Raw genomic sequence first — 23045 nt, forward strand, 5'->3', positions numbered from 1 at the left:
AAAAAAAGAGTCCTCAGAAGCCCCAAGCGTGCACCAGTCGGTGAGCGGGGGCGACGACCGGGCACTTCCTTCAGGGGAGCGCTCCCGTCCCCACCGAAAGCTCACACGACAAACCCCGGGGCTCCCCCCCCCCCCCCCGGCACCGCCTGGCCCCTTCCTCACAGAGGCTCCCCGCCGCCTCCTCCGGACACCACTCGCCTGCCCGCAGCCTCTTAGCCCCCCCCCCGCCCGGTCCCCACACAGACGACGCAGGGGCAGGAGACAGTGGAGGCGCGGGGAGAGAACGGGCGCTCAGCCCGCCACTGCGGCCATCGCCTCACCCCCTCAGCCGCCCAACGGCCGAGCCTCGCGCCACGCCCCCTGGGGCGCTGCGGGGGGGGGGCGGGGCACTGGCGCGAGGGCCCGGATGGAAGCGGCGCGGCGCGAGGCGGCGTGACCCCTCCCTGCCCGGAAGTGCGGCGGTGGCAGGAGCGGCGGCGGCGGCAGCGGGGCGGTACGGGAGCCGCGAGGTTGCCGAGCGCAGGGGGGGGGGAGAGAGAGGCGGCAGCGGGTCTCGGCGCGGGCAGCGATGCGGCTCCGCCACCGCCCGGCCTTGCCGCTTCCGCCTCCCGCCGGGCACCGGTGACCGTCACACCTTCCCCCCCCCCCCCCCCCCCACTCCCCGCCCCGGCAGTATGAGACCCGCCGCGCCGTCCAGCCAGCGCCGCGCTCCGGTACGTACCGCCCGGGGCCGGGGGGTGGGGGTGTGTGTGTGGAGGAGGAGGAGGAGGAGGGAGGCCTTTGTTGTGCTCTCCGCTGCCCGGCGGGGCGGGCCCGGGTCCCCCTGCCCGGGGCAGCGGCCTGCGGGGCCCTTCCCCGGGGAGGCCGGCGGAGGCGGCGGGAGGGCCGGTGCCGCGCCCGCTCCGCGCCTCGGCTTTGCTCTAGCGAAGCCTCCCGGCCCTCGGAGCCGGTGCCGGCCCGGCCCGCACCGAGGAGGCTTGTGGCGGCTGTTGTTTCCACGTATGGGCTCCATACCGCGGGCAGGACGCGCTTCGTAATGGGCTCCTGCAGGCCCTGGCGTGAGCGCTTTCGGCTGCGGGAGGCGTCCCTGCGGAACGGTCTTTCGCGTTTTATTTTCCCCGTGCGCTCTCGCTGCCCTCCGCTGCGATGTGACAGTTTGTTGTGGGAAGTTCCCGTCTCGTAAGGGGGAAAAAAAAAAAAAAAATAACTGGGGGTTTGTCTCCCTTCTTGGGGCCGTGGCAAACTTTCGGGGACGCTGTAGGAGCAAGTGAATAATGTTTAAAAAGCTCACGCTTGATTCATCTCTGCTGCGTGCACCATTTTATACGTGGTCAGGAAGTCGAGTTGACTAACGCCGGTTTTCACCTGATGATGTCATCTACTGAAATTCACTGGAGTCCGGTGAAATTTGCATCACGTTGAGGCTGTTTGAGAGCAGAAGTAGTTGAGAGAGAGCATAAGGAACGGAAGAAAAGGCAAAGCAAAGAGAACAACGTGAGCGCTCTTGATGAGTTCACAATATTTTTTTGACTGCAGTATACTCAAATCAAGAGCTTATTTTAAAGTGTGGCTTTTCTTTGTGAAGGTGTTCTTAACTTGTTTTCTGAAATGGTGTTAAGAGTTATAAAAATAGCGTTTGAACAAAAAGGATTGTTTATAGCCTCCTGCCAGGAAGAACAATCTGTGAGAGTCAAGCTGGGTCATTCTTTTTTCTTATCAGTTCTGCAGAATGCATTATTTTGATAGATATCCCATATGGTTAGAGGAATTTGTACCACAGTAGTGCTGAAGCTGAGCCACTTGTATGACCGCCAAGGCATTTGGTTTAACTGTTAAAAAAGGTTTGGTTCCTTCTTCTGTTTTTACCCAAAACTTTATTATTTCTGGAAATGAAAATCCCTTTTTAGAGGAACACTTAGCAGTCACTGTCACTTCTGAAAGTAAATTACCCAGCTTCTCTATCTGGGCCTCCTGGGATGTGTGACTAGGACAAACGTAAATGTTTGTGAAGGACTTCCAGTGTGTGTCTACTGCCTAGTATTTTCCTCCCACTCTGTAAGTGGATATTTGCTCGGGAAAGGGAAAATAATTTTTAAACAATATGCCTTTTGTATATAAAGCTGCAAACATGGCAGGCTTTGGTACATCACCAGAGACTACTTTTAACTCTCTTCTGGAAACCTGAGATTTCAAATATCCAGAAATATCCTTGGTGTTATATTGCCTTGAAACAGCTTTCTGCCAAACTTTTAACTTCGGTACTTTGCAGTCTGCTTTTAAACTGTCAGAGAAAATAAAGAATTACATTATGAACTTGCGTAGGCGTTGTGAGCTACTTGTTGCTATTAAAAACTTGTATATGCTATGGGCAAATATAAAATGAATTTGAAAAGCTACCAAGTTTTTTCTGGCCTAATCACTGATTTCAACTGTCACTGCTCACACTGCTTGCAGTTCTTGGGTGTTCAGTTGAAATCACATATTATAAAACTACTTTTTTCTCCCTTTTTTCCCTATATGTTGTGTTTATCTGTTAATTTTTGCGGCTTTGAAAGCACCTAAACATAAGTATACAGGAGAGATAATGAACCCAGTTGTCATTAACAGCATAAGTTAAAGTGGAGAAGAAACGGCTGAGGACAGTAATAGGTGGTAGTATAGTTAAGACTTGCATGTAGATCTCATTGACTTCTCTTTTTATTCATTCTTCCTTGGTTTTCTGTCTGCGTTTGTGGCTTTCCCACACTTTCATATACAGTCTCTTCACATCTCTACCTTTTCTGTTCACTTTCTACATCTTACGCCCTTGCAGGAATGATTGTAGTTAGAAATTTGTCCTGTTAATTTGTTTCCAGGTTCTGGGGTATGCTCAGAAGTAGGCTTCTGTGTGTCTTGCATTACAAAACTACCTCATCCCGTTTTGTTTTGGTGGTGTTTTTTTTTTTTTTCCTGTTGATAAGTGGGCATTTGTGGTATTTTTTTTCTCACGGTTTTTGTGACAGGCTCATATGCTCCTTATAGGCATTTCTGTCTCTTTGTAGAAAGCACTCTACAACATGCTGCCCTTTCTGCTTCCTGTGTATTTGGCAAAACATGGCTAAGAGTAAGGAAGTCTAAATGAGATTGTTGCACTCATTAAAAGCAGTAACCTGATACTTGTAATCATAAAATCCTGTGATCTTCAAAATACTGTGCCCTGGATCAAAGTGTGAAGACTTTGAAAAGTGTTGGTGTTGTTCCCTTCCCACTTCTTTTTTTTTTTTTTTTTTTTTTTTTAGGTCTTCCTTCACTACTAATGTTAAAGCACTTTGCCTTCTAAGAGTCACAGTTAGGGCTTCCTTAACCATCCCCATCAAATCAGCTAATATGCCACACAGGCAACTAATGATAGGGCAGCAAAACCATGTACCGATGTGCGAATTACATAGTTTCAGATGTCTGCTAGCATAGTGAAATTGGAGGGACACGCAGCCCTCTCCTGACTCTGCAGAGGTCATCAGACTGAGGAGGAAGAGCAGTTGGGTAGCCAAACAGGCTCTGTGTTTTGTCATGTGTGTCCTGGACCCTGTGTTTTTAGGCTAAAATAGAAGGCCCTTGACTCAGTCGTTGTCTAATGCCTGCCCCATCATGTCAGAGATGTGCTGCTCTCCAGGAGGCTTTCATACCTTGGCTCTTGATTCCCTTTCCTCTCTCTGCAAAATGCTTGCATATTCACAAGAGTCTTCTTCCTTGCTTTGATTTCTTGAGAAACTTTGCAGTTTATGTCCTTATGACGCTTTGCTTCTATTCCTTCTTGTACCACCCATATCAAAAGCACTCCTGTTGGAGTTGTCCCTTCAAATGGAAGTAGGAAATCTCTCCTTCAGTTTGTGCTCAGTGCTTAGGGGAGAATTGTTGTGACTGTGTGAGGGGTGGAGCTATTTTCACAGTGGCAATTTTAAATGTTGTAGTAGTTGTTGCTGGGAGAAGATGGTCGCTTGCCCTAGTTCAGTGGGTTTCTTGAGTAGCATGTATACTGTGTTATAGAGAGTGTATTGTTTTGCGTACATGTTTCATTTTTTTGGTCATGTTTTAGCTATTCAACTTGTGTGGTGGGGCTGAGTTTTGGCAGGAGTATACTTCAGTATTGGAGCGAGGTTAAAAAGAAAAAACCCTCAACTCTTTTGATTCCATTTTACCTGAGTTTAATAGCTTTCCGATGTGGTTTTTCGTAACCTGGTTTAAAATTATTGTTTGTCAGCTGTAAAGGGTTTTTTTTTATGTTCTTTACAAGGAATCGCTTTGCAAGCATGCATGTATCTGTCAATGTTGTTGTGATCAGTGTTTGCATATAGCATTTAGGAAATGTAGTGGAAAGTGAGATACTCTTTCAGCTGGTTCAGAAACTCATTGGCATGGAATAATCTAGAGAGCTCATATGTACAAATTCCCTTAATTAGATTACTTATCCTTGATACTGCCTTGTATCTCCCATAAGCCATTTATCATTTGATTTTTGTGGAAAATATTACATTTGCCACTTTTCATCAGTTACTTGTCTTTTTCTGTGGAAGTCATCAAAAATAGGTGACAAACCAAATGTAATCTGTTATTTCCAGAATTTGACAGTTGCTTTAGTGAAGAAAGCTAGTTTCTTTTCCATGCTGCTTCTTCAGATATTAAAGATGGACTAAGTGATTTCAAAGTGGGCTTCACAGAAGGTTGAATGCTAGGTGAATGGGGAGAATTTCTGTGTTGAGCTCTCACCTCTATAAAAGAGGCTGCTCTATGTACTTGTAACCTTTTTTTTTTTTAAGCATTAGAAATGTCTAGTGTGCTCTCCCTTGATTTCATTGCTGAATATATGGAATGAAGCTGGTGGGTTTTGTGAGCACTTGCAAGATGGTAACTTACTTCTTGTGTGTCCGTGAAGGTTTTTTGAGACAATTTTTTTTAATTAAACAAACTTCAGATCTCAGCTCACTTAGCTGATAAGCATTATTTGAAGCTGTAGTTTGATTGTACTCTTGCTGTAGGATTGCTTTAGAATAGACAGCTGGTTAGCCTTTAATTAGTGGTACTTTATCAATTGAGTAGTGAACAGTCTGTGTCAGTTCCATCCACCTTCATTTGTGTGACATTTGCTCTTTGCACTACATTGTGACTTGACTTCTTAAGTAGTTCAAAGGTGAACTATCATTTGATGTGTAATTTAACTGGCTGCTTTACAGAAAGAAGAAGCAACTGTGTGCCAGGGAGAATACAACAGAGTAGCTCTTGGCGTAGGCAGTGCTGTTGCTCATGGAGTAAATGTCTCCAGTAGTTGGGAAACTTCCAAAGTTCATGGGGTGGGAACCTCTTACTGTTGTACCTGCCTCTGTTGTGCAGTGGAGAGGATCACTGGGTGAAACTCGGGAGCCAGGCTTTCTCTTGGCCTCCTTCCTGGTTGTTTCTTTAATGTTTATCCCCTCCCAAGAGCTCACTTACCAGTTGGTCAAGTCACTTGCAAAATCAATTCATAAGTAGAGTTATGAATGGAGATGAAGGGAATGGGGGGAAGCGATGACTTGCAGTTGACTTCTTTCAAATGGCTTGTTTTCTTGTGTATTAAACGTTTGGAAAATTAATTAGACTTGGGTGTCTCTAGAAGGGTTTGGGGTTAGTTGCGTCAGCTGTTGCTTCCTGAACAACCGAAATTATGTGTAGGTGCAGAACTCATTCTGGCCTGAGGAACAGCTGGTATAACTTTCTCCTCTGGTGTCATACTTTCTAGTTCTCTGTTCCATGTTGACTTTTTCTTTGGAAAACTACTTTTCCCAAAAGTTTTAATTTTCCTGGCTTTTTTAATTCATATTCAGTTTCTAATTGATGGATCTGTTTTCTCCATCAGCATGGCCTGTAGCCTGTGAAGGACAGCCATTTTCAATATTTGGAGTTTAAGTAAAAAATCACTGGTTTAAGTTGAAATAAAATCTAAATACAAGTAATTTGTTGCTTTGAGTGCTTAATGTATTAATCTAATGATTCAGATTAGCTAATAATCTCTTAAAATTCTTTAGAGGAGGCACTTGTTTACTGTCTGCAGCATTTAACACAATAGGGCTCTGAATTACTTAATCTGTAGACATTACCTCAGCAATGAAGCAGCACTCTTTGGTGGCAATTTTTCTTAAATTTTAAAACAGATGGATTCCTTGTTAACTGAGTTTAATTTCAGAGTCACTCGTTTGTAACCGAAACTCTTGAAGATAAAATCAGAACTGTTTTGTAATGAATTTAGATAACGAGTGCTTAAGATAGTTTGCTTCAGGTTCTGGGATGGAGCAATATATAATGAAAATATTAAACTTTAACTCCTTTTTATGAGCATCATATGTACCAGTGGTCACACTGATGTTTACATATCAAATTGAATAACTGCTCTTGTAACAGAGGAGAAAATACAGTCATTTCAGCTAATGTTGTGTCTGTGGTGTGTGTGTGTGAAGTTAATTGCAGCAATTATTTGCATATATCTGGATTTGTACCTATTTTTAGGTGTTTTTTCATGCATTCAGAAAGTTCTGCTTATGGTCTGTATGAACTGATTTAAAGACTTGAGTCATACTACTTCAGTTCTGGAAATGTTATACTGGAAACCAAATTGTCTGAAATCTCTAGCTTCTTTGGGTAATTGTAGGTTTATATAATATAATACATTGCTGTACTGACTGTCAAAGTTGGTGTGATCTTACTCTTAGGTCTGGTGCTGCGTTTGGCATATGGTGGTTTCAGAGTAATAGAATGTATGAAATCTAGTTTTGATGTTGTTTTGATCTCCCTGCAGAATATGTCAAGGTAGATTTTGCTCGTTACTTATGTGCATCTAGCAAACAGACTTTTTAAATTAAAAATGGCAGCAGAAGAATATTTGTGTTGCAGTGGGTGATACAGTTTATAAGAAACTGAAACTTCTTGTACTGAAGAAGTTTGCATAAATACATTTTTGCAAGTTTTGCAAAATACTCTGGGCAGGTGGTTGATCTGAGGAAGAAAAAAAGTATGGTAAATGGAAGACTTGAATTAATAGTATTACATCCCATGAGAGGTTTCTGATTAGGGGAGTTCCTGTCTTGCTTTTGGCAAAAGATGCCTTACCAATAATGTTCTCCTAAAGTATGGTTGTTTGGGGTTTTTTTTGTTTTTCTGGGGGCAGTGGGGAGGAGGAAAGCATGACATAACTAGAAGTGGAAGAAAAGCTTACATAGGCAGTAGCCCGCTCAAAACTTGTACGTGGTAAACTTTTTATCCAGAGTTAGTTGCTATGATTAGTTATATTATTAAGATTATCAAGCAAAATCAACCTTTATTCTGTAGTCAGTAGTTTTGAATATTGTTTCACAGGCCAGCATAATTTTTAATAATTTAAATACCAGTTGTGTTTGGAAATCTGCCATCCCCTCCAACAGTTGTGAGACTCCGCTCACTGAGTGGTGAGAGGAAAAAATAAATGGCAGTAGCATCATGAAATGTTAGTATGGGTAACTAATAAATTATAGTGTCTAAGCCTTCACAGAAGTTTTCAGAGTCACCTGTAAAGACGGGCTCCTCACTTGGTGTTAGCTGACTTTTTGATTTCCTGATATTAAAATGCATTTTTTCCTTCTGTTTGTTTTTCTTTTTTGTGAAAGCAATTTTCTGTGGCTGCACCACAGGCATTGCACTGCGCTACGTTTAGGCAGCCTCATCGGGATGATTCACAGCGGGGTTATGTCTCATGTGGACGGAGGCAAAAAGCAGCAGACTTGCGTCCGCTTTTGGGTCTGCCTTGTTTGACAGCACTGAGGATGAAACCAAATCTATTTACTTGCTATAACCAGTGGAGGATTTTGCAAGCCCAACTGTGCTAGGGCATCAGCAAAGCAAGGAGGGATATTTGGCTTATTTAAGCGTAGATGTCGGTGGGCGATTGCCTGGGCGGTCTGTAGCCTGTGCAGCAGGCTTTCTGGAGGCATGGCTTCTGGTAATAGGACAGCTGGTTGCAGTAATAGTTCATGGTGTGGTGGTTTGTGGAGTATGTTGCCAGCAAGAGCCTCTCAAAGGCAGCTGAAGCAGCTTATGAAAAGAGAGTTTGGTCTGGTAGAACATACTGCCTTTTATCAACCCTGTTGCTTTTGTCAGACTGAAATCTGCTTAACCATGCCTGGATTAGCTGGGCCACCTCAATAGCCCTATGCCAGCCTGTTTGCGTTGTGTTTACCTTGCTGCTGTTTTTGAACTTTAGTAAAACAATCTACCTGTAGAGGATCAAACTGATGGCATAAGAAGACTGTGCTGAGCGGGGGAGGGAAAAAGTGAGCAAACATCCTGTTCAACAAGGTGTGGGTAAGATTTTACACGCTCACACCTTGATAACTAGGGCTTTTGGCAAGACAGCATTTTTCCTATAGTTTTGAATATAGTCTTAGGCCTCAATTTAACCCTCAAATTGTTCGCACAAGTTTTGTCAAGTGAGCAGATGACATGTTAATGTTTTGGAGAAAGACCTCTAGCAGGGGAGCCTAATGTGGAGTATGCTGCACCATCCCCTGCTCCCTTTCCCTCTCACCCTGGGTAAGCAGTCCCAGGTTGCAGATCAAGCAGTGAGTTCTGCAGTCTCAACTGCTGGAGAAGCGGTGGGGCTTGGTGTTGTTGCAAAGCAAGAAGTGGTTATTGCTGAGTAGTCTTTTCTTGTGAGGCATCAAATGGTTCCTTGGAAACTGAAAGCTATAGAAATTTTTAATGCGTAAACTAATTTTAAAGAAATAACACTTTTGAGAAAAAAATGTGAATACTACTTTTGGTCTCGGGACTTACCTTTCTAATCCATAATTTTAAAAGCTTACGGCTGCTGAGTTTGCTCAACTTCTCTGTCTAGAGAGTTAAGAAATACTTTGTAAATTTTCTTCTGTCTTGAGCAAGCAAGACTGCTGTAAGTGGGAAGAGTTGTAGGAAACTGCAAAGGTTTGAATCACTTTCGTTGTGGAAAAAGGGATCTTAAGCAGATTATTTTGGAATTGTTGTTAAATCCAGAAATATAAGAAAAACAGTATCTGGATGTTTTTGAAAGAATAGAATAGGAGAAATTGTGTACTTGTCTTTGAACTTCAGAAACCAGTCTCTATTGGACTGAAGTTGGGACATCTTATGGATCCCTTCCAACTTGAGATATTCTATGATTCTGTGAACTTCTGGGATTCTCTTTTTTTTACCTCTATGGGTGTGAACCTGTTTAGCTGCAGTCCAAGAGTGAGATGTCAAGTTTTGCTTGCCTTGATGGCGGCTTTCATCAGGTCTTCATAGAGCTATGCTTTCAGAGATTCCCACTTCATATTCGCCAAAGCAAGTGAGTGTGCAGCTCTACCTCTTGACCTACCTGTCTTTCCTAGGATGTTGTCTAATCAGCTGTTGTGGATGAAATTTAATACCTAGGCCATTGAAATTAGTTCAGTTTCAAGACTATTTGGGTGAACTAGCATCGAATGCAGTTTGGTCCTCTGGCAGAATTGAGTTTTGGGGTTTGGAAATAATGTGAAGGGGTCTTTCTCAATTTCCTAGCTTCAAGTATCAGTTGTTTTTTGCACAAAGTGTAATAATCTTTGTGACTGGTTCAGTATGAGGCATAGAACAGGCCTGAGATGAGCTGTACCTCTCACAAAATTTCTATGAAGGTGCAGCTGTGTGCACAAATGTGTCTAGTTTGCTGTGATGGGTAACAAGGCAACAAATGAATGATCAAACCCCCCTCCTGGTAACATCTGTGAGTATGAGCTTTTGGCTGCTGAAAGCAGTTGTACCTTTTCAGTGTGAACTTTCCAGGTCATAACAATCTGCAGAGGTTAATGAGGAGAGCATTATGGTGCCTTGCTCTGTACAACTTCTCTGCAGCAAATGAAAGCACCTATCTTCAGAGAGTATAGTCCAGTGCTTTTCACAAGTCTTATGAATTTAAAAAGAAAACTAAACCAAAACACCCCAAACTAACTGTGAAACTACTGGAGAAGGATATTCTTTGTTACAACTGAAGTCAACTTTTTGTTGTCTGATACGGATATTTCTGTTCCACGTGCAAAAATGAGAGTCAAGACTAGTATTTTCAGTTCGGTGAACTCTTGTTTGTGTGTAACTGAAGTATTTAGGGAAAAAATGTCTTCATTTAATATACTTTCACGTGCCAATGATTTGTTTGAGTAAGTGTAATGGAGTGAAACTAAGGAGGGGAAAAGATCACTTTGGCTGTATACCAGGAAAAAAACCCAACAGCAATAGATTATTTGAATAGAATAGCTTCTTAAGAGGAATTGTGGTGGAAATACCCATCTTTTGGGTCCTATAAAACTAGACTGGGCAATGAAATTGAAATATGCTGTAAGAAATAATCTTGTGTTTCTTCTCTAGGGAAATCCATAGATGACTTCTGTAGGGAACGGTCTGGGTTATCTAATAAGGAGTGCAATGGGTTTCTTATATTACAGAACAATAATGCAAGGCTAATGCTGAGGGGTTTTTATTAATAAGCTTGGCTGATGTAAATTAGACAGTTACATTTCAAGCTCTACTGGGCACTAGGTTCTCTCTCAGCTGAGGTAAAATTCAACTTTATTTTTCAAAGGCTTAGGGTAGGAAGGAAAAAGCCTGAAAACTACATGTACTCAGCTTTACGGGTTTTACAACTAAAACTATAATCTTGCTAATTTTGAGCTGCGGACTTCCATGTTATCAGTTATAGCTACAACACCACCCTTCTGAAAAGTTGGGCATTTCACGTGCTGGGTTTTGCCTTGCTGAGTCTCTTCTGCTGGAACCACCTTGAGGATGTGCTTTTAAATTCTGGAGTCTTAGTTGCAGCTATTTTAAGATGTGTCTGAGCCCGGCTGCCTGCCTTGTCTCTGCTGGAGTTTACTGTCCCTGGAGCAGGGGTGACAGGGGATGTATACGTAGTTTCTCAGCTGTCATGACCCAGTAGTATTTTTTTCTCACTGGAGAACTGTGGAGAGGGTTATGAACTGGGTTGTGGTGTGGGTGCTGAAGTCTGTGTGTTTATTCTGGCTGGGCGGTAGTTTCCAGCAGAGCTGGTGGATGGCAAGGGTGAGATCTTAAGCTTGAAGCATGTAGGAGCAGCCAGAGCTTATGATTTAAACCCCAAAGCTGGTTTAGGTTTGTATAAGCTTGGTTGCTATTGTGTGCTTCCAGAGCAAATATATACTTAAATAAGCATTTCTTAATACTATGGTCTAAAAAAAACCAAATTCCTTCCTTGTAACTATTACAGACCTCTCACTTCTTCACGAAGTGTCATAGGGTTTTCTGGTGTGTAGCCCAACTGCTATTCCTTTCTGCTTGCCCTGAAAAGGAAACATTTTGTATGTTAGAAGTACTACAAATAATGTAAAATGTAGTATATCCTCAACCTATAGTTTTTCTAACTTAGTAGGGTGGATATATATGACTGCAATTGTTGAAGTATTAGTAATACTGTTCACTCAAATGTTGCAGTGATAGATAGGGATTAAATTCAATAAACATTAAACACCCTATTTAAATTTTATAGGTATATCTTGAGTCTATTTTCAGAGAAGCAAATGATGATAATGAACAAATTGGAGAACTGCCTAAGCTTAATAAACCTTTCAAATGTCAGTTATTGTGTTGTGTATCATCCAGCAGAAAATTTAGTTTAATAGTTAGTTATATAGGAAATACACAGCAATTCTTTCAAAAAGATCAATCGTGAAGAGATGCAAATCCTGCTAATTAAGAAATGATCCTATCTTTTACAAAGTTCAGATTTTTTTCCTAGTAGTAGCGTCTTATGAATTTTTGTAAGCATAATCAGCTTACAAGACAAACTCTTAAACAGAAAAAAATGGTACATTTCTCTCTTCAACTGGATATTTTTTTAAGTCTCTGAGATTCGGTGAGAAAGATAATGTCTCCTGTGTGGATTTGAGCAGCATTCAAGCGAGTTTAATCAGCCACAGGATTTTCACGCTACTGGATAAGCATGACCCGGGTGATGGGTGGCTGTTACACAAGTCCTTCTGTGACCAAGGAGAAAGGGGCATGGGTTTCTTTGCTCTTAAACAACTTGGCCTTGGTAAGTTGATGCTACCTAGAACTGCATGAGTCAACTGGAGCATTGCTTCAGATGTGGGTGTGCAAAAGTAGCTTAGTCTTAGGCCTTAACATGTGTTTCACCTCAGACTTAACCATTTTGATCTGGTTTGTTTGTTTCCTCCACCTTTAGCTTCATATATGTCTCCTTTCTTACCCAAGAACTGGTAAGATAGTGAACCTGAAAGCAATTCAATATTTTTCCCAAGAATTTGCCTCCTCGGTAATTTAAAAAGCAAAACTGATTTCTTGAATAATAACTACTGATAGGTAGTATTATATTATATATAGTACTTATATATTACTTATATAATACTGTATAGTACTTTATTCACTGGTGATCATTTAGTGAGAGGAAGTGAAATCAGTATCTCTATATCTAGAGCATGTTTATTTTGAATGGCTTTTTGGAAACTGATTTAATTGAATGGAAGGCTTATTCACTTCAGATTCTTTAAAAACCCAAAGTTTTGGCTGTACAATTAGACAAACTATAGTTGGTTTCTGAATTATGTATTTACTAGGAATAAAAAAGTTGGAGGAACAGGGTGTTATTTGTCAATTAACCTTCAGAAGGTGATCTTTTATTTCAGCCAGTGATGAAATGTAAATATTTCCAAAGGGACAAAAAAAAAGTTAATTCATAACAGCTTTGCATTACTTGAAGTGTTCAGCCCTGTTCAGGAAAAGACTGTCACCATTCAAATGGAATATGCAGTATGTGCACGTGGGATTTATTGGCATGGTCATTTTTTGGGCTTTCCTTAGAGACTGCTAAATGTTATTAATATTGGTCACTCTTAGACAGTAAGTTACTCTAACTTTTACATTAGCTGTTAAATGCTTGAAGTAGTTTGTTGGTTAGAGACGTTTGATGTTTCAGTCGGGAGAGGCTCCGTAGCCTCTTTCTGGGGCGTTGTGGAGAGACTGTGCCGTCATAGTTTAGAAGTGCACCGTGACATTACTGTTAAAAGTTGCTTTGTTACTCAGTTTTTGGACAGGACTTGAATGTAAGCTCACACTGTGCCCAACTCACTCGTGTTCAGTTATACCCTGTGATGAGATGTTGGAACTCCTATGATGTGTCAAAATACGGCCAGCCCAGGAGGGAAACACTTTGATCCTGGAGGCTCAAGCCCAGGAAAGAAGGGATAGCAGAGAGAAGAGGGTCAGCAGGAATGGCTCATCTGGTTCACAACCCGCTTTCCTCCTTGCTCTTGAGGGAGCAGGGCAGGGTCACTGATTTGCTTGGTGAAATGATCTGCAGGTTAAGTTCTGGCAGGCTGGATTTGACTTTTGGGGTGTGTTGGATACCCTGCAGAAGGCAGTTTATCTAGACATTCCTGCCAGTAGTTTGTTGACTGTAATACCTTATTGAAACAAAGATAAAACATTGCTATGGTCAATGGTTAACATGCACACCTGCTTGTATGCACCTGGTACACTATTATTACTCTGAAAGAACTATTAGGATATAGTTTTTACACTGAGCCTCCACTCTTAGACATGAGAGCTGGCAAAAGGTCATGTTAACACTTAGGGCAATTCTTCGCGTAGGTTTATGAAGTGTTTCGTGGGTTTATTATTGGGGGAGTAGAAAATTCTGCTTTGTGTGTTTATATGCATGTGTTACTTTCTTAATGAGCTAGTCATTTTTTTCAGTGAAAAAGTTGAGATGATTCCAACACAAGATGTAAGAGACTGGGAATGTGTTCTTGTCTAGCTCTAAGGTTGAAAAGTAACTTTATTTAGAATAATGTTTCCCTTCCTAGAAATTGAGTATTTGTCAACAAGATATTTGTCTGATGAAATTCGTGTTATATTGATGTATGCAGTAGCTTTGAATCTTAAGATTCCCTCTTAAAAGTTAAGAAAATGGAAAGCTGATACAGCTTTTGATAAATTTAGTGTAAATAAGTTTTATGGAAGGTAGCTCATGCTTACTTTACATTCTATGTGCAGGTAATTAATTGGTGATAATCAAGTTCAGAGGGCTTGAAGTTTAACACAAGTATTTTTTTGACTAGGAGAGTACTTCAATCTTTCCTAAATAAAATGTGCTTTGAGAAATCCCTTTTTATGTCTGCCTACTTGCCCACTACTGTTGTGCAAGTAGTACTCAGCTCTGTGAAAATCCTGATTAACAGAGACTGGCCTATTTGGCAGTGATTAGCAGGTGAAACAATACCTTCCTTAAGAGATGCAGAAGTGATAAGCTTATCATGTTTGGGGTCTGGGAGTACAGGTTAAGTAAAATACCTCTGAGTTTTTCTTTCCTCTTTTGTAGTAAGACAATGAAAGCAAACTCTGAGAGTGAAATCATCACTGACTGCTGCACCACATTCAGTATGGGCATATCATTCCATTTAAAAAACCAACCAAACAACAAAGGTACTTGACACTTTAAAAATGCTTCTCTGATTTCCATTTTGAAAGCCAGAAACTTCTGCCCTCATCCATTAAAACCTGTTTTACTGTTCCCAGCCCATGTTTTCTCTCATGGTCAGAGAGTTCTGCCTGGCAAAACGGCCACACCGACTGGTTTGTTAAGCCATGTCCAGACAGGCATGGCATTGCCTGAAAACTTGGGGGAGGTATTACCTGATAATGTCCTGTCACCTCTGGTGCTTTGTTCATGATAGCCTGCAGAGGAATAAATGCAGGTTCTAGCATGAAAACTGGCCCTCTTAAGTTGTTTCATCCTGCAGATAACAGGCCTGTCTTCCTGCTCTGCACTGATTTAATTCTACTCAGTCATTCTCCAACTGGTTTTGTGAACTGCAAGCACGGTCTGTTTGCAACCATTTGATCTAATAGGCTGTGATGAGGGTTTGGTACTTGAAAAACCTTTTTGTCAGAGCTGATGACAGTGGCTAATCAACGATTCATAAACGCTTTCTTCAGAGTAGTATTTGGTCTTCTCCCCGAGCAGAGTACAGTATGTAGAACAAAGGGAGAGTGCGTAGGTGCATCTTCTCACCTTCAGTCTGCCCATAGGTCCACTTTGCCCTGGTAGCCATAGGTGGCTGCACTAAGTGGGTAAGGTGTGTGGTGGCCCACTCAGTCTGGGTGTCAGCCTGGGGACTGAAAAAAATCCTTCCTTCCCCCAAACACCTCTACACTTCAGGATAGCATCTTTGAAGCTTGTGTTCTCTTCTGCCTTGTAGTTTTGGTAAGTATCCCCATGTCCCCACCCAAATCCTGATTAATGGATTAAGTGAAGTGACAGGCAGATCAGCAGTACTGCTAAACTGTTTCCCTGCTGTTCTCTGGCAGTCTTTCGGTATGTCTTAACAGAGCATCTGATGCTCTGTGTATTCATTCTCCATTGTTCCTTTTGCTGTTGGTTTGTTTCTTTTTAAAAAATGATGCATCCAGGCATATTGAAAAATAAAAGACTGCTCCTCTATGCAGGCTCCCAGTATGATATCAAGCTGCTCAAAGTTCTTGCTTCTTCCTGGTTTTCTCAATCTAAAAATTTGATTGGCTTAGTAAATCCATCCCCAAAAAAGTGAGATACAAATCTGTTCCTCAAAGACATATCAGGAGCTCGGGGACATCAGTTGTCTGGTTCTAATGCTGTAATGAGAAACTTCGCAAAAAGCTGAAGCTATTCAGAAGGATCTGAAAACTGTACTTATGTAAAATCATGGCTTCTGTCAGAACCTGAAATAAATAATAAAAGCCACGCAGGAGGCGGAAGGAGCCTCTGAAGTACAAATGCCCTGGGTTGAACAGGTACAGAGACAAGGCAGGAGACCAACTGAAAATAATTGAAAATAACCACCTTTGCTTAGAGTTAAATTCTCAGTGAATCCAGCTGATTTAGCTGTGAGGCAGGAGGGGGCAAGATAACTACTGGTAGCTGGCATAAGGTCACTGGACGCTTTCTAAAAAGGATACTATACAGCAGTTACATTCAGACTTTTTCAATTTAGAGATCCCTTCAAAGCAAACTTGGCTCATATCTGCTGTTCCTTCATGGTTACTAGGAGCTGACTGGTCTAATGGACTGAAATAATTGAGGAACAAATTAGAGCTGAGACAGTCCTGTGCATCTCACGCAAAAGATAGAATAAGGGATGGGCTCTATTTCTTCTTGGTTTTAGCTCTGGAGAGTTGAAGAAGAGCAAACAGGTTCAATAAGGCTGAGGTAAGCTGTTCTAACACTTTCAGGATATGGTTCTGTATAAAATCCATCATGTACTTGGGTAACACTTCAGTTCTTACTATTGAATAGGGTGTGCTCCCAGAAATAATGGTACTATAAGTACTAATACTTGCTTTATGGAAGAAGGATGTTCACATGTACCCTTCCTAGGAATTTTACTCTTGAATGGTTCTGTACAGAGAATCAAAACAAATTGTAAACCTGTAAACAAAAATCTATGTAAACACAGCTTCCACAATACATGTGGTTCCTACTTCAAAAAAATATGGGGCAAACAAGTTCTATTATTTTAAATTTAGGGTGGCTGTTTGTTACTAGTTTTCATTTATGGAAAGTACTAATGAAGTACTGAAGATTGCCATAAATAAATACAAGTTTTATTTGGAAAGAAAAGTCACTTTTGAGAGACAGCTGAATTGTATTTGTGATTACACTTCAGTGTCTTGATCTGTATCTTGCAAGAGACATATTCAATGATTTTTTATTTTTTTTTTTTCATCTTGTCATAGTAGATCTCTTAGAGCTCCGTTAAGGGATCTGGTTTTATAGCATCTGCTTCCTCATCTGATAATTAGTTTTGTTTTCAAGGTTTTATACATTCGTGATTCAGAGTGATTCCCATGTCAGCAGGCTTTAATGTGGAAGGGCTAATTCATATCGCAAGTGAGTGAGAAGCAGTACCAGAAAGGCAGGAGGGAAAGCATCCACTGAGGATCATAGTGATTTGCAGAGACGTCTTCTTCCTGTAGGAGTAATAAACTTGTTTGCATCGTGACTGAATTGCACGTGGTCTTGCAGTGTCTTCTTACCAACATAAAACCTTGCATAAAACCTTGTTTCTAAGTGTGTCACCCATCCCTAAGGAAGAGTTCCAACATGATTAGTGATGTGCAATCACATCTTTTGAGTAAGACAATTAATGCTCTTCTATCACAAGTAAAGACCACGTATACGGTCCAGCACTCAAATGTTCCAGGAAGATTGTAGTCTTCTGATCTTGTTTTAGTGATAGCAGGATATGTTTAAAGAAATTTTCTGTACTAAGAGAAAATGTTTTGTGGCAGAAACAATTGTGACTTTCATCTGGTTTGATCAGGATTCATTTCACCTCTTTTTAGCAACTTAATGGAGCTGCTTAAGTGAGAAGCTGTGCTTCTGGCAGGAACCTGTCTAATAGATGACAGCAAATCCTACCTAAAGGAGAGTCAGCCCAGTAACCCAGAGCTGCGCTCTGACAGGCCCGCCTTCTTTCATTAGCTGTGTACAAAGGCTACTGCAAGTAGGCTGACTAATTACGTGTCTGTAGCTAGATGTGATGAATCTGGGTATGTGACTCAATTTCTGATAGGCAGGAGAAATTGTAGAGCTCTGTTAGGTGATAATACATAACAAAATTGCTTTATTTGCTATTAGAAAGTTCTTCAGAGTTGGTGAGTTGACCTAAACTGTTTTTCAGTTTTGTCCTTTGACAGGGAATGAACGCGTGGTTGTGGTGATTATAGTTCTTCAGTTGAATCTGTTGGTATTAAAGGTACAAGGCAACCATGAAAGATGTGTGAAGAAAATACTACTTTTAAATGCAAGTTTAACTTCTTACCCTTCCTTGAGAAATTGTTTTGGTTGGTTGTTCAAACAGGGTTGTTTGAACCTATTCTGCTCCCAGGTGGCTAGGTGCTCTTTCAAGACTGAATTATGCCTGTGTGGACAACTAATGCATTGGCACCAATAACTGAGTACTCACAAGGCCCCAGTTATTCTCCAAATCAAAGGAGAAGATAATGAAGAAAGTTATAACATGACTGGTGTGATCAGGGTGGTAAATTGCAAAGGTGATGTTGAAATAAAGTCGTTAGTGGTATTGCATGATGCATAGGCGCTTGCTTTTATAAAGTATTGCATGAGGGTTCGTCCTGCAGATTTTGAGTGCAAGTGGTCATTAGTGTGTGACACCTAGCTTGTCTAAATAGCAAAGCCATTGTCCTCTTGTCACGTTTAATTTTCAAATACATCATTTAGTAAACACAGTAATATGGATATCAAAACATGGATTTTTTTCACACTTAAAAAGGGTGAACAAAATTTATGAATTACTTTTTTTAGGAGAATTACTGAAGTTTGGATTGCTATCTTGATACTGTAAACCTGCAATAAGTGGCAATGTCAAGGGTTCCCACCCCACCTCCTCCTGGGGAGATGTCCAGTGGACCTGTGGCTGAAAGCTGGTGTTACACACAGGTAATCTACATAAATTCCAATGGCTTTATTTTCTAGTCATAATTATAATTTAAAAAAAAATACCTAAGTTTATTGAGTTGTGCTGACAGTTTAACTAGTGCTCATAGTTAATGCTTGATATTTAAGTTAAATTTTATTGACATTTTCTACATCTTTTGTTCAGGTTAAAGTAGTAAAATTTTCCTACATGTGGACCATTAATAACTTCAGTTTTTGCCGAGAAGAAATGGGTGAAGTTTTAAAGAGTTCTACCTTTTCATCAGGGCCAAATGATAAAATGAAGTGGTAAGGTCTTTATTCTAGCAACTCTGTATTGTTTTTTTCCAATTGCAAAAGTTACAAAGCTAAATTGCAAATAAATGTTAAAATTCGGACTTTTTTGAAGTTTTACTATAGGTACGGATTGGTTCTAATTTCAAAGTTTCAACAGTCATAAGGGAAACATTTGTTTCGGTATCGTTGTATCTTATAAAAATATTTCTGAATTTATTCTGGGTATGGTTTAAAATGTACAATTTCTGCATTTCTTTCAGGTGCCTGAGAGTGAATCCAAAGGGATTAGATGATGAAAGCAAAGACTACCTGTCATTATATTTGCTTTTAGTCAGTTGTCCAAAAAGTGAAGTCAGAGCAAAATTCAAATTTTCCCTGCTGAATGCTAAAAGAGAAGAAACAAAAGCAATGGGTAAGGGAATCTTAATGTATTGCGTGTGGATTTGCAAGAACATCCCCCAAAAAATCAGTGTTGTAATTTTTTTCAGTTGAAAACAGAATTTAATATTGAGATAAACCTTAAAATATCTCTTTTTAATATCCTTTTAGAAACATAATTAAAAATCTTGTTCATGTTTCACACATTTCTGATCACTGAGTTATGTTAATTCTATCCCGAGCAGTATAAATTACAGCGTATTACTAACTGTTGTCACTCCAGATTCTTGTCACTTAGCTTTTCTAGCAGATTATTCTTGCTTCCTGTTAGTAGGGGCGTACTTGCTTGTTTCTAGCTACAGTGGAAGTAAGTGTTTGATTTCCATAGTTAATTAGGATAAACATGCATGGTTGTGTTTTTAGACACTCCTTTACAATGTTTTGGTCTATTTCATCTGATTTACATTGTAATCAGTTTAAAAACATGAGCCATGTACCCCAGGAATTGGAAGACTTTGAAATAATTGGTGATTTGATTTAATTGCCTTCTTGATATGAAAACTGTATGGGCTCTTAGTTTCAAACTTTAAAGCACAGCCTTCATTGGAAACACTTCTTGCGAAAGCTGTAATTCTCATGAAAATGTGTAATTTAATACTGGTCTGCACTGAGTTTGTGCTGTTGCTAGTCCCGTATATGAAGAATCTGTCTACTTTTCTTCCCTCCTCCTACTCTAGGACTTAAGAGATCTTGCAGGGTCTGTTCTGTTGCAAGTTCTGAAATTCTTGGAAGAATCTATAGTTCTCCAGTACTCGTACCCAAAGTTCATGCTACTTTCTCCTTATGTATCTAGGCCTACTTGTAATCTTTGAAGTAAATCCACAAAACCGAGTTCAAATCTAAAAATTAAATGGTTGGACTTTTTGGAAGGAAAGTAAATGCATCTATTTCACTTTGTCCTCTTCCACCGATGGAGTTGGTTGCTTCAATCCCTGCAAGACTCCTGGTTCTGGAGCTTATATGAACAAAGCTTCACTTTTATACATTTGGTGGATCATGGCTTTTGGCTTGAGACAGCCTTCCAGTCCAGTAGTGGAATGGTATATGCAATTAAATGGAACTGCAGTGTGTGCATTAAAAAATCTTTTGATAATCATAGAATCACAGAACTGTTGAGGTTGCAAGGGACTTCTGGAGGCTGTCTAGTCCAAACCCCCTGCTGAAAGCCAGGTCAACTAGAGCAGTTTGCTTGGGACCTTGTGCTTTGAATATCTCCAAGGATGGAGACTCCACAGCTTACCTGGGCAATGCATTCTAGTGCTTAACTAGATGCTGCTGGTCCTCTTTTGCCTTAAAGGTTCATTGCTGGCTCTTGTTCATTTGTTGTCCACCAGGATCCCAATCATCAGTCATCTATTTTCTTCCTGATCAGTAGGTTTGTAGCAGACACTAAGCACAACATTGCTCCTGTTGGCCTGCCCTCTAATCCGGACCCATAAATCCTCAGCTGGCTCATTGTCCGTTTCAAGGCAGAGCTCTGCACATTCCTGCTGTTCTCGCGTAAAGGGCAGCTCCCTCGCCTCACCTTCCTGGCCTGGCTTCCCGAAAGAGCCTGTACCTGTCCATGACAGCACTCCAGTCACATATCCCACCATGTCTTGTGAGGCCAAGGGAGATTTTACCCCTGCAACTGCACACAGAACTTGAATTCCTCCTGTTTCTTCCGCATGCTATGTACATGAGTTTACAGGCGCTTCAGAGAGCCGGTCCTGAAGATTATTTGTTAAGCGTTGCTTTAAATGCTAAAAATCACAAGGTGCTAAAACCCCCAAATCCTATGAGTAGATGTGTCTTCAGTTTCTGCAATAGTAGTTGTCCTGTATTTGGCACTACAGGAATTATAAACATCTTTTCATTTTGGGAAATTGCCAACAGAAATCTTATTTCTTGGACTTTCTAGCCATTTACCATCTGCTTCTGGAGATGCTGTGTTTTTATTTATACAGTATAATGATGCATCACTTCAGATGTCCTTTGTAAATTGGTAATTCATGCATAGACTGCTGTTTCAAGTGATGAAGCTGTGTATAAAATAGGTAATGAACTAACATTTGTAACTTTATTAGAAGAAAAATACATTTACACTTTTTTGCTGCTTTCTTTTTGTGGTTTTGTGTACTTAAATTACTACTGATCACTTAATTTCAGCAGGTTAACACTGGTTGCTGATAGTAGTAAAATCTAAGTCTCCAGAATAAAGAATTGGGCTGAATCTACAGAAGAAATTTTTTACCCATTTCTTAAAATGCCATTTTCTGATTTGATTTTTTCATTCAATTTCACGAGGTTTGTTGTGAGTTTTTGGCAAGTTGGTAAAAATGTGAAAACACTAGTCCAGACGCCAAACAATATTTTTTTAAAATGGCAGTTTGTCTTCCTTGGCATACAGATTTAAAAACGTGAACAGTGTTCTGTGTTTGTTCTGTTGTCCTCAAAGCCCACACTGCACTTCAGTAAGTGCATTTCCCTCTGCTTCTGTGCTTGTCGTGGTTTAACCCCAGCTGGCAACCAAGCACCACCCAGCCGCTCACTCGCCTCCATCGCAGTGGGATGGGGGAGAGTATTGGAAGGGTAAAAGCGAGAAAACTTGTGGGTTCAGATGAACACAGTTTAATAGGTAAAGTAAAAGCCGTGCATGTGAGCAAAGCAATGCAAGGAATTAATTCAGCGCTTCCCATGGGCAGGCAGGTGTTCAGCCATCTCCAGGAGAGCAGGGCTCTATCACATTAAATGGTTACTTGGGAAACGCCATCGCTCCAAACGTCCCCCCTTCCTCCTCCTTCCCCCAGCTTTATGTGCTGAGCATGACGTCCTATGGTCTGGGATATCTCTTGGGTCAGTTGGGGTCAGCTGTCCTGGCTGTGTCCCCTCCCAACTCCTTGTGCCCCCCCCCCCCCCCCCCCCCCCCCCCCGGCTCCTTGCTGGTGGGGTGGGGTGAGAAGCAGAAAAGCCCTTGGCTCTGGGTAAGCACTGCTCAGCGAAAACATCCCTGTGTTATCAATGCTGTTTCCAGCACACATCCAAAACACAGCCCCATGCTACCTGCTATGAGGAAAATTAACTCTACTTTAGCCAAAACCAGCACAGCTCTGCGTGGGTAAAGGGATTTTTGTTTGAATTATGTTAGTGTGATAAGGTGAAAGGGATAGACACACCTCCTGCATTGTCAGTTCCTGGGTTGTTCTTCATTGTATTAAAAAAATACAATCAAAACCTGTACAAAATATTTTGCTTGATCTGATTCTGGTGAAAAGCTGTTATGAATATCTTTTTTCCAGCTATTGGCAGTGAGGACAAAATATACATGTATGTTTTCGAACATACACAGTGTGTTATGTGGTCAAGTCTGTTTCAGTGATGCTACTAAGTTAACCAGTGTAGGGAAGTCTCACTTTCCTGATGTCTTTATTTTGGACATTGTAGAAGAAATGGTATTTTAACAGATTCTATCATGAAAAATACTTTGCTTTTATAACAAACTTCTGGAGAGCAATTTAGAAGTTGAATTCAGAAGGCTAGTATTTGTCCATACAGCATATGAAGTGGTGACATGTTTCTTGCCCAGCTTTTTTGAAATGAAAGCTCTATCTTAGAGAACTATTCTTGAGATTCCTCCCCTCCCAGTCTTATTTCAGAAGTATTCTTGCTCTCTTTATTTTGAACGATCTTTCTAAATATTCAGAATATGGTTTATTCTACATATATTCTCAAAGCCATTCCCGAATAACCTCTTTCCCGTGTTTTAGTTCCATGTAAAAGTATATGGTGCTCTTTCCTGTGGTCCAGTTTGTGGAACAAGTGGCCACCTTACAGTGAA

At 40.9% G+C, this 23045-nt stretch overlaps 1 protein-coding gene across 1 annotated transcript in view; it reads left to right on the forward strand.

Moving 5' to 3' along the window:
- The first annotated feature begins 433 nt into the window (after positions 1-433).
- The window catches only part of SPOPL (speckle type BTB/POZ protein like), a 39045-nt gene continuing 16433 nt past the window's right edge, over positions 434-23045 (forward strand). The window contains exons 1-4 of the mRNA XM_030018194.1: positions 434-713; positions 18383-18517; positions 18681-18802; positions 19051-19202. Of these exons, the coding sequence (XP_029874054.1) occupies positions 18440-18517; positions 18681-18802; positions 19051-19202 (352 nt within the window). The 5' untranslated portion in view covers positions 434-713; positions 18383-18439. The remainder of the gene's footprint in view (positions 714-18382; positions 18518-18680; positions 18803-19050; positions 19203-23045) is intronic.

The sequence above is a fragment of the Aquila chrysaetos genome, chromosome 6, assembly GCF_900496995.4.
Source record: "Aquila chrysaetos chrysaetos chromosome 6, bAquChr1.4, whole genome shotgun sequence".
In the NCBI taxonomy this organism is placed as follows: Eukaryota; Metazoa; Chordata; class Aves; order Accipitriformes; family Accipitridae; genus Aquila; species Aquila chrysaetos.